The 12,239-nt window shown below is 47.2% G+C and overlaps 1 protein-coding gene across 1 annotated transcript in view; it reads left to right on the forward strand.

Moving 5' to 3' along the window:
- LOC104626289 (tomoregulin-2-like) overlaps positions 1 to 7,472 on the forward strand; it is a 61,729-nt gene extending 54,257 nt beyond the window's left edge. The window contains exons 6-8 of the mRNA XM_010294175.1: positions 939 to 1,097; positions 6,341 to 6,427; positions 6,835 to 7,472. Coding sequence (XP_010292477.1) covers positions 939 to 1,097; positions 6,341 to 6,427; positions 6,835 to 6,931 — 343 coding nt within the window. The 3' untranslated portion in view covers positions 6,932 to 7,472. The remainder of the gene's footprint in view (positions 1 to 938; positions 1,098 to 6,340; positions 6,428 to 6,834) is intronic.
- Positions 7,473 to 12,239: the final 4,767 nt, after the last annotated feature.

Raw genomic sequence — 12,239 nt, forward strand, 5'->3', positions numbered from 1 at the left:
TACACATGAAGCACCGTTTTCCTAGGACTTTGGTCCGGGAGAGCAAAGATACGGACCAGACTTATCCCCCAGGCAGCTGCTGCGTTTTAGGTTCTCCGTTCAGCTGGAAAATGTCCTTTCCTCAAGCTGCTGGCTGCTGTGGGAATGCAAGGGAGGAAAAGGGTGGAAGCTGAAGGCTTAGCCCATCAGGGCTAGTGCACCACTAACACTTCTGAGAGGAGCCCAAGCCATCTGGCTCAGTGTCTTATGCTTGCTGCTGCCCTTGACCTGGATTTTTGCATCTTCTTGCTTGAGCTTTTTGGGGGGAACAGCAAAAGCACTGTTTGTTCCCCAAAATCACGGAGGGGAGATGTCAGGCTGCAGGATGGGAGCTGGTGAGCAGCACAGCAGGCGGCATTGGGGTGGATGGTTGCAGCATCAACAGAGGGCTTTTTATAGCAAGCAGACAAAATGTAAATGATGTATCCACTTGCAGGAACATCTAATCACATTTCATATGGAGCTTGGATGATTGCTTATCGCCTCCTTAGGGGTAATCTGCATAAAGAGCCACAACTAGATGGCTTTTCCCCTTCCCCCACCTCCCCGAAGAAAGGGAGAAATCTAAAATACGTTGTGCGAGGAACTAAATGGATTCTCATCACAATGTGCAAGTAATTCCACTTGATGCTGGATAAGTCCCAGTCCCCTGGGCACCTGCTGGCACTACTGCAGTGTCATTCACTCTCGCAGACCTTGGTGAAGCTGAGGACCTGAAGTCTTCCCTCTGAGAGGTCGAGGAGGCACCGGTGCTGTCCAGGGAACCCATACTGCAAAAAAACACATAAGCTTATGCTTAGGTCACTGTTGGTTTTTTTTTATTTTTATTTCAGATCTAATTTTTTTTTGCGTTCTTTGAAAGCAGCAGGTACAAATGGAAAAAATATTTTTTGTTTCAGATGTGATGCCGGTTATACTGGACAACACTGTGAAAAAAAGGACTACAGCGTTTTATATGTGGTTCCAGGTCCAGTGCGATTTCAGTATGTCTTAATAGCAGCTGTGATTGGAACCATCCAGATTGCTATCATCTGTGTTGTAGTCCTCTGTATTACAAGGTCAGTATCTCTGGTACTTTGCAATAGAAAAAGAAAAGACTTTTGTTTTTCCTACTTCGTGGGCTGATGATACAGATTTCTGCTACTGATAACAAATGCTGTTTAATTCACCAACAAACAGAAGATCTCGTCTGGTCCAGCCAGCTAGTGCTGCTTCATTATTATGGCTGAATTTTTACTTCCATCTTAATCGCACTTTAGGTAGCAGCGGTGCCTAGGGTAAATGAAGTTTCCTATTTTGTATTCAGATGCTTGGACAAACATTGTTCATATAAATAAGGGGAATATAAATACAGCAGCTGGATCAACACTTAATAAAACTAATCATATCTCCATCTGGTTTCCTCAAGGGCCCATTCCCTTAGTCCTAATCGGCCAAAGCATACAAACTTTTAAGCCTGTTTGCAATCCTGTTGATTAAATGATTTCATTAGGCTTGTATACATGTTCAAAGGTACCGCACCTGTTTAAGGTCTTCACTAGATGGTGGCACACCAAGCCATACATGATTTATTTATTTTTTCTTTAATGAGGAGGAAGGGTTTTTTTGAATGGAAATGACAGCCCCAGGGTAGTTCAGAATGAGAGGGGGAGATGCAGTCCTTCCCCTCCTACATGTGCTGCTCTACTTCCCCACTGAACTGTGTCACTGTCTCTGGGAGGGCTTGGGCTAAGTTCTGAACTTCAGACTTCTCTCAGAAATCACAAGGTTAAATTAATTCAGCTAGCAACACTGATAAATCTCTCTCTTAGAAATAAATTTATTCTAAAATACAAAAAAATAAAAGCCAGGTATCATACCTCTGTAGAAAATAAAATCTCTAACATATTTTAGTCCCTATGTTGCGCTACCTGGCTGGAAGACAAGTGTAGCATTTGTTCCTGGAAAAGACAAAAAAAAAAAAATCATAAATCATTCTCTGGCCTAAAGGCATAAAATGAAACCGTTTTGATGAAAGGTGGCTGCTTCTTTGTCCAAGCTGAGTCCATCAACTCAATGATAAATGCCTAATGAGGCTGTAGATGATGGTGGTATTCACAGAAGTAATTCAAACAACCAAAAATGTAGTACATAGTAAGAAAAAGAAGATGGTGTAGTAACTGATAATGGAGCAAATTCTCTATCATTTTGTCGAGTGACTCTAGTTTTGTCACCTTGACACAGTAACGCAGAGTCCTTTATATTGAAGAATGAAGACAGTGTGCTCTGAGTGATCTGGTACTGTAATGCAAATTACCCATCACAGTGTTTTCATACGTAGATGGTACCTTTTCCTGCACACTTTGTAACCAAGTTAATTTATGATCTTTTGACTTTTTTCTGTAATGCATGTAATTACTGCAGAGCATCCTCCATCCTAGCGTAATGATTCGAGATACATTTGCAAAAGTGTACTCTTAAGTGGCCTAAGAGAAATCCGCATGACAAGAGAGCATTGTGGCAGCATATGCATAAGTAATTGAGTTTTTGAAGTCATCGGCTTTGGAGAACCTGACTGTACTGGTTTGAACTCCGCACGCTGAACTCATGAAAGTGCTAAAACCACCCTACCAGGTTCCTGGGAGAAAGAAGGGAAACTTCACTCACTCAGAGGCCGCTGCGGCCAAATTCTTTGCTGCTCATTTCAGTGCAGCTTCACCTACTCAATTGATCAGATGAGTATGGTGCACTGTCTCCAAACCCTGCATTTGAGCCACGTAAGGCTACCATTGTAAATCTTGTAGCTGTCATTACTGTTGTTGCTTTTAAAATCATACCTGTACAGTGGTGCAGGTCTACAGGGTGTCCTCCGTTGCTGGAAGGCTCTGAGCAATTCCCAGGCACCTTCAGGGCCATGGATGCAGAGACACTTTAATCTGGATAAATGAGCTGTGCTGCTGCTGACAGGGGTGGTCTGCCCTTGCCCCTTCCCCTGGCTCCTGGGCACTCGGTCCTGCCAATGCTCTAGTGCCACCATTAGCATTTCTGTAGACACACAACAAACACGGTCAGGGGACGGATTCAGCTGAAAACTCAACCAACAAAACTGATGGTTTGTTTTTAAGCAGCTCGATTCCTTGATGAGGTTGGCCACCTGGCTACTCATCGCTAGTGCCAGCAATGGGAATAAGCAGCTGGGGTGGAGGAGCAGGGGATCAGAGGCTAAGAGGTATGGAGGGAAGGAGGTGGAGCACCAAGCCACTGAGTGCCCACGCGCGGGGACTTTTAGCTTAGAAGTAAGGCAAAAGAGAAGCAATGGTAGAGGTGAAGGAGGATGGTAAATAGTATAGGTACGGCCTAGTGTTATAATGATTCTCAGAAGTTTTCTTTACAGCTTTGCATTTTTAGTGCTTCCCTAACGTTTTGTCACAGCAGCTTATTTATGTGAAGAAATAACTTGATTAAAAATGAATGCATAATGTGTTTTACCTGCTATGAATCACATTGTGAGTAACTCAAGCTTGCAAGCAAGCTTCAATGGAGGGAGGGCAGGCAGTCTGTGCTCCAGTACCAAGTTTACATTGATATAACTGCCGTGTTCATAAATTAATGCATCCCACACACAGAGCACTACAAAGATCTTTTGATTAAAGAGTTAAGGACCAAGGAAAAGCTGTCACTCAATTTTAGCAGATGATTAAGTCTAAAAAGCTGGTTAAATGCCAACGCCCCTCTTAGGAAACCCAGACGCCCTTCAGACACAACCTACCTGTAAATGCAATAGCATTGCATTTAAGCAGTCGTGGTGTCAGCACTTGGCCCTTGGGCCTTTCCAAGCTTCCATCAATTGGTAGCGTAGTGTATTATGCAATTAAAACATGGGTGGTTTTGGTTAAAAAATCCTTTTTCCTCATCTTAATTGGAGTAATCTCCACATTTGAATCAATTTCTCTCAACCTTGGGCTAAGTGACTGTATAGATATTGTCAGTGCCAGTTTTGGGAGAGCGCCTGTGAGATGCTCATCTCCTTGCTTCCAGCTGGAGCAGTCAGTACCTACCGTTCTCTGGGAACGCACAGCTGCATCCCCTGGGATTGCTGACCATCCTGGTCATCCCCCAGCCACCTGGTACATCCATATTTCTTACAAAACCAATCTGGTTGTGCCCACTGTGGCTTCCCACGCCTGGTTTCCCAACCCTGCTTCGTACAGCTGAGCGCTGAGGCAAAGCAGGGCTGCACGTTCTGGTGTAAATCCTCATCCTCTGGGACTCGGGAGGAATCCCTGGTAGCTTGATCATCCCAGGTGGCTGCTGGCCCCTGCAGCAGGATTTAGCAACGCTGTCTCAGTGTGTCGAGGTGTCGGTGCTGCCTCCCGTGGAGTGTGGCAAGGTCCCGCTGTGCAGTCTCCGGCTGAATGGGCAGGAGAGGCCACCTGGGGACAGTCGGGGCTGGGAGGCTGTCAACATGCACATGACGTGTGGCTCGATGAATCGGCCCTGTGTTTGCTAACAACGGCTCCCTGACTCACTCAGAAAGTTTGATCGCCTTTTTAGGAACACGCAGTGAATAATGAGTTTGCCATGAAATCGCAAACCAGCTCAAGTCTGCATTAGTTTCATAATGAAAGCTCTGCCATGACCTCCGAGGGCGCTGGAGACGCAGGCTTATTTTTCCTGGAGTAGTGATAGCAGCCTACTTCACTGCTTCCAAGAAAGGAACGAGGCAAATACAGAGCACCGCCACACAGTTTCTCATGAGGGGGTGGTCCTGTTGGCTTAAAAGTGAGGCAAGTCAGGACAATCTGACCCATATTTTGTTAGACACTTAGGTAATTGTATTTCAGCATTTTGAAATGCTTCATAAGTCCTTTGCTCCTGCTCTTGTTTGTGATGCCTTTCAGTTGGCATCACAAAACTATAGCATCACTACCATTCAACGTGGAAAAAAAAAAGCCCTTTTTGATTTTAAGGGGTCAGTAAAAATTTATTTCACTCTATTTTGCTCTTAGTTATTTGACACAAAGCTGAAGGCAAGTGCTTTGAGCTCTCACTGTGCTGAGAGAGTGGGCTCTCCCGGGTGTATAACCCATAGGGATTCAGAAGGTGCAGCCGAAAGCCTCCCTGTAACAGAAATACAAGTTAGCCCAATGCAAAGGGATTTTTCTTCCATGTCAGTATGGTCTGGGGTCTCATGGGGCTTTCTGCCGTGCCGCTCCAAGTGGGTGTTTCAGTCTTTCTTGTGTAGCTGCCCATGTGGAGGGCAGAAAGAAGCACAGCCAGGCTGAAAACTCGTACTGGGCTTCAGCTAAAGAAAGAGGACAAAGGCATGGCCTACTTAGGAACAGCTTCTTCCTCCTCCTGTGCAAAATGTTAACTAGGTCACCTCGGGTAAAGGACCGTTTATATTGCTGGTTGGTTGTAGCTCACCATTTTCCTACTGGTACCACAAATGCACAAGGTGCAAACATTTTTAGAGGGCATTGGTCACCCTGCTGTGGTTCTGCTCGCCCATTAATTCCTGCCGTAACCCCCTTGGCTTTGAGCTGCTTAGAACTTCCCGCAGCCTCCCCCTGGGGCCAGACTTCTCCGTGCTGTCTGTCTAAGGGTGCCTTTCCACAGGAGGGAACCAGAAACACGCTATTATCTTTTCATTACTGGGAAACGCTTCATAGCAGCCCCCATAGCTGCTGCTGCTGAAGGTAAAAGGTTGAAACGTGCCCTTGCTGAGGAGCACCGTGAGGTCCTGAGACAGAAAAGATTTGCTTTTGCAGCCATCCAAAGGAAAGTAAGATTTTGGTCTTTCCAGTGCGATTGCTTTCCGCACTAAGCCAAGCAGCCGTGTGAAGAGCGTAGCGCTGTGCAGGCACCCGTAAGTAAAGTAGCTGCTCGCTAATGACCTGAGCATGGAGCATTTCCATGGAGACTAATAGGGATTGTGGACGCTTGGCTCCTCGGAAAGGCAGCCCCCGCATCCGCTTTGTAAATACTTCACAGACCCAGGACACCGAGCAGGTAAGCATGAGACAGTCCTGAATCTTCCACCTGTGCCTCGCGTTACTTAAAGATGAGGGATGCAGTCGCAACGCAGCGGAGCCACCACTGCTCACCAGTAAGGAGCAGGAGTCCTAAAATTTCCCTTTGTGTTTACAATATTGGGGGGGGGGTACCGTTGGCATTAGCCAGACCATTTCATTTCATTGAAAAGGAAACGCGCTGAGGGCCAGAGGATCCCTCTCTTGCCCTCACATCACCCGCTGTCCATGCCACCTCTCGAGCAGCCGCGTTGTTAAAAGCCTTGTGTTCTCACAACTCTCTTTTCCAGGAAATGTCCCAGGAGCAACAGAATCCACAGGCAGAAGCAAAACACAGGGCACTACAGTTCAGACAACACAACAAGAGCATCGACAAGGTTAATTTAAAGAGCGCATGTTTCCACAATGGCAAAACTAACTGCAGAGAGCTTGGACTACAAAATACAGTATTATAGACAAAAGATTAAGACAAGATCTACACATGTTGCCTTGCATTTGTGGTAATCTACACCAATGAGAACATGTACTACAGCTATATTTGATTATGTATGGATATATTTGAAATAGTATACATTGTCTTGATGTTTTTCTGTAATGTAAATAAACTATTTATATCACACAATATAGTTTTTTCTTTTTCATGTATTTGTTATATATAATAAATACTCAGTGATGAGAAAAAAATTGCCTTTCTTAAATTTGCTGTATCTCTTAGCTGTGTATAGTCTTGGGTTATTGTATATAGACACTAACAAATCTCTTCTTTTTTTTTTTCTTTTTCCAGTTCTAGTGGCAATTTTGAGTCTACTGAACTCAGTAGTAGGGTTTTGAGTTGGTCCAAGATCAGCGACAATTATGGATGTGGGAAAGGTGAAGAATAATTTAACCTACATTGAGGAGGGATAAAATATTTCAGATCCGGAGTCAACTACATTTCATCAGCCGCCTTCTCCCATACCATCTATCTTTACTCTCCCATAGCTTAGGAAGTCTTTGCCTCCTAAATTAAATCCTAACCGAAGGGGAAATGGAAATTATTGATAACCGCGATGGGATTGTTGGGGGTAATGTTTCGATTTGGGACGGAATTAGGTGTCTGTCAAGGTGAACCCTATGAGAATGCTTTGCGGAATCTCCAACTCTGGTCACTGGAGTGAGTGAAAATTGCTTCTTACTGTTGATTGAAAATTACAGGTTAAAAAAGTTAACAACATCATAACAGCTGAAATGCCAGCACCATTTGTACCTCATGAACATGCTGATACAATTTATTTTTTCAAAGAGAAGGTGAAAACCACTCAGAAAATACCTTATGAATAACTTTATGGGTGACCCTACTCCATTAAATGTAATGAACTCAAATGTTGGCTATACATCAGGAAAATAAGGGCATGTGTTTTGTCATATCCACATGATGGACAAGATGCAAAGTTATTTCCATGGTAGCTGAAAGTCTCCAAAACACATTTTTTCGAGAAGCTAATATTACTCTAGATTGTGCTATGAATGTTGAAGACAGCAGAGCATGGCTGAAGGACAGAGTGCAGTAACTTCACTCCTGCTGGATAACATCCACTCCACTAATTGACTTCCTGAGTACTACTCACACTAAATTACAGAATTGAACTAAGAAACCCTTTGTAACAGTATTCATTGTGCTGCTCCTTTCCAAAGAGACTTTGCCTAGGCAGAAAGTACCCATGACAAGAGTTAGGTGCATTTCTCACCGTCATCACCACGTAAGAAACTGCGTTTGGGTCAGAATCAGATCTGGGGATACTGGGATGATGGGTCATGAGCATGTTTCCATTTCCCACTTCAGCATCGGTCTGATCACTCACAACAGTCACCACCAACCCCACCAGTGACAGACCACCCGATCTGGCCTTCAGACACGGGTGAAGCAATACTTCCACTCTTAACACGGCTTTTGGTCGTGGCCCCCCCCCAAGCCTGCTTTGAAGTGAATCCATTGCATGATGTTCACATGGTCTCAGTTTTTGTCTTGTTCTGGGTTTCTTGGCTTTTTAAAGGTAATAAAAGGCTAATTGGCAAGAGCTGCTTCCAGGCACCTGGTCTGTGCTGATTGATGGGAGTGGGAGTGCGGTGCTTTCGCAGGCAGCGGCGCAGGCAGCGGCACAGACGACGGCGCATGGCAGCTCCCCGGCTCTGGGCTGCCGGCCCTGCAGGGACCATCTGCTTCCCAGAGCCGTGGGTGAGGGCGAGGGGGTAGTACAGCTGCTCCCTGCTCCTCGGCCCACGGCCCCAGCTCTCCTGTCATTGAGGCTTGTTTTCGAATCGGAAGAAGAGTGATGGAGCCGGGTAGGAGTGAGCAGCAGAGAGGAAGTGAGCGGGCGTGATCCTGGCCTGCTGGACCACAGCTCAAATCCACTTACAGTACTCCTCTGTCCCAATCCTTGCTGGTTTTGTCCCCCATGCCCAGGCTCAGCAGGGATGGTATGACATGGAGGGGAACCCAGGCCCAGCAGCACTGAGTTGTACAGGTTTGGTGGCACAAGGTCAAAAATCATATGTTAGCACATAACACAGCCACGTAGCAATAAACCTAATTAAAAAAAGGCAAGGCTTGGCCTGGCCTAAAATAGCAGAGTATCACTTAAAAGTGAAAACAGGAGTCCAACGCACAATCTCTAAACTTCCCAAAGTTGTTTGCGTTGCTTTTGTCATGCAGCGCTGCATTTAATCCCTAAACAACCTGTGTTTGTGGGGTGTCATTAGCTGCGGCCCCAGTCACAAAGCCTTCGCGCCTCCGAAAACCGGGCCAGCTTTTCTATCTGCTGCAGACCAGAGGGCAGGAAGGGGAAAATGATTTTGGTTTTAATAAACAGAGGACAGGTCCCAGCCAACATTAGACCTCTGGGGCTCTCAAGCTTAACCTTCAACATGCTGCTACGGGCTGACAGTCTGAAAATAATGGCGTGTTGGGGTTGTACGTACAGGAGTGGAGATTTCTACAGAAAACATTTGCAGAACTTGTACCAAATGCAGCAGCAAATTTGGAGACGTGGATTTGGGGTTGCTTTTCCTTTTCTGAAAGGACTGGAAAGTGCATTTGTTAGAGGCGTACGCTTACCTGAATGCGAGGTGTGAAAATCTTTAACTTCACAAAATGAAGGGAGGTGGGCTGGGTGCGTGAGGGCCCGGCTGGGTGAGGTGTTGGGTGGGGACGGCGCCTTGCACGGAGGCAGAGCCCAGCTTCTCCACTGGACTGGCGTGGAGGAGTGCTGACCTGTTGGCATGCATCTGCTCCTCTCTGCGCTCCTGCACCGGCAAGAGCAAGGCCCCTGGCAGTGCCCATGGGTGAGGGCTTGTTCCTTACCCCGAGGGCAGTAATTCATTCATTCTGGCTGTTTAGAGGCGCTTTTTTTTGTCATGGCACTGTGGCATCTGTAAATAACCTCAAATACCAGCACACACTTACTTTACAAACCACACAAGAGAAGACTTAGATGTACACCACCACTGACAAGCCCAGTAATGCCATGGTCAGCACAACGGCTTAAGGGCAACTCACGCCACCAGCGTCCCAACAGCCCACGGTCACTTGCTGGCTTGGCTGTTGCTTCACCCAGGCCAAAGCACTTGGTAAAAACAGGTAAAAATAGGGCTGCTGGCACAGCCATTCTCCAAGGCTTTTCCTCTCAGCCCGTAACATTTTTGGAGCAAGCAGCTGTGTGCTTCTTCTGTACATGATGCATTTAACACAACAGCATATTGACCTCGGTCCTCAAAATAAAGCCAGGCATGCTATCGGCACGCACTGAGCGCCGGTGAGCAGAGCTCACCTGCCCTGAAGGCCCCTCGATGAAGATTCCTCAGTGCCTTCAGCTGCAGGCAAACAAGCCTGCTGTGCCAGGTCCCAGCCCAGCTACCCCACAGCCCAACTGCAGGGAGGTGACACACGACTCTCACTGTCTCCCACCCCAGATTCTGCACTACAGGACAGGCACAGCTTCCATGCCTCTCCATCGCAGCGCTTTTCCTTAAAAAAGTCTGATCAGATGTTCATTATCATTTCCTTTCATCCAACAATAGTAAGACATGATTTACAGAATATGCTCATTGCAAGGATACTATTATTATTAAAAGGAGGCTGAACATTGTATGCTAGCTGCTGGCCCCCTTTACTTGCCTGCCTGCGCACGCTGAGGAGCCGTGATTACCTCAAATGAAAAGGCGCTGGGGCAGTTCCTCCTTGCTGCCGTAGCCATCAGGGTCTCACCTCCCTGGGCAGTGGGAGATCAGCTCAGTTCTCCAGCAGTTTACCAGGTGCCAGCCCGGAGAGCCGTGTGCCACAGGCAGGGACGCCTGCGCGCGTACATCCGCGATACCCCATGCACGGGTTAACCAAGGGGGTGGGTGGACGCGGGCAGAAGGTGGGCACCGAGTATCGCTGCCTCCTGTTTTCCAGAAGCAGCTCTCAAAAAGCCTCATCTTCAAAGAGCTCTCTAAAGCTGCTTTGAAAACAACATGATTAAAGGCTATCTTCCCTCTCATCCAACATCAGACACATCTCACGCCGCATCCTTGCTCTCACCCCTTATTATGCACGCGGCTTTTCCGCAGCTCCCAGTTTTGCGTCAGGCTGGAAGTTCCAACTCCGAATTAAAAGCAAAGTCCATCAAAGCAGGCGCCTCGCCTCGGCCAGCCTGCCCATTCTTTTATCTGCAGGTACGTGGCCGGGCCGGGGGGCTGGCAGGCGGCTGCAAGGTGTTCAGAGACATCAGCCCCGCAGGTTTGTAAGGCACTGGCGGAGAATGCCCGCGGCTGGTGGTGCTGGTGGGTGGTTTTCCCATAATAATAATCATCATCATCATCTATAGTTCTGGTCTGGATAGGCCACAACCTGGCAGACTGAGTCCGTGAAGTTGTGCTCTGACATGGGGGACAGAAGTCTCATTTTTGCCCCGGGACGCTGCACCCTGCCAGTGCCACCAAAGCAGCCTCTGCCAGCACCAACAGGCAGGAGGGGCAGGAGGGGACAGGAGGGGACAGGAGGGGCAGGCACACCCTTTAGGCTGACGCTTTGCCTTCAAATGCTTTTCATATTAGGTGGGCTTAATTTATTTTAGTTTCAGTTTAATTAACAGTTTTGATACAGCAGGAGGGCTGTTGAAAACAAAGATGCATTAAAAAAAAAAAGGCAAGCAGGATTTTTTTTAACTTTGTCCTTTTTTTTTCCCCCTGTATTTGATGTGAGCCACAAAGCAGTAAAATATTCTGCAGTCTCACACATCAGCCACCAAGCTGCATAATAAAAAAGCATGTGAGGAATCTGCTCTACAATGCTAACTAGGTGGCACCAGCCACAGCGCTGTGACTAAAACATGAGGCCCGTTCACCTCAGCCCAGGAGAAGCAGAGCCCCAGGCAGGAGCCTTGGTTTCAGTCCCTCTCCCCTTGGAGTTTCCCTGGGCCGTGGGGGCCGGTAGCCCTCGTGGCTGTTCCTCACCAAGGGCAAGGGGGACAAGAGGGGGGTTTCATCCCACCTGTGACCAAACCTCACAGACATAGGCATGACCCCAGCTGCTGCTGTCCTCCAGCTTGCTTTTCTGGGGTCACAGTGCCTTCACCCGTCACCGCCCCAACCTGAAATAAAAACGATTGGAAGGTGAAAAATGTTAAGAAAATGCAGTTACACCTCATAAACCTGCCGTGGGAGAAGCTTTAAAAGGGGCTTGCTTTACATCGGGTCACTCAGAAATGAAGTGTAATTATTCAGGATAAAATCCGGCTTCTAAATGCAAAGGCGCGCGGCAGAGCATCGCCCCGGCAGGGAAGAGGGGCAGCGGCGGGTTTTACGGCGAGGAGCTTTCAGCAGAACAGGGATGAGCCGAGAGGTGAGGAAGAGCCGTTTAATGTGACCTGAATTAGCAGCTATAGATAGCGCTTCCTGCATGTTTTACATTTTCAAATAAAAAGGATCTTCTTGTTTAATGGTTAATAAAAATGATTAGTGCTCCCAGGGCACAGATCCTGACAGACGCAGGCTGTGCTGGAGGGACCAGCTACAAGACACAAGAGAAGATGAAACCAATTTTTTTTTTTCCTGTGCAGTACCTCTCTATCAGCATTTGCAAGTTAATTTGTAACATAATTATATGTTGCTTCTGCCACAGAAGCGCAGCACATGTGACGGGCCAGCGGCCCACCACGGCCGGCGGCAGCC

The sequence above is a fragment of the Phaethon lepturus genome, unplaced genomic scaffold, assembly GCF_000687285.1.
Source record: "Phaethon lepturus isolate BGI_N335 unplaced genomic scaffold, ASM68728v1 scaffold43240, whole genome shotgun sequence".
Taxonomy (NCBI): Eukaryota; Metazoa; Chordata; class Aves; order Phaethontiformes; family Phaethontidae; genus Phaethon; species Phaethon lepturus.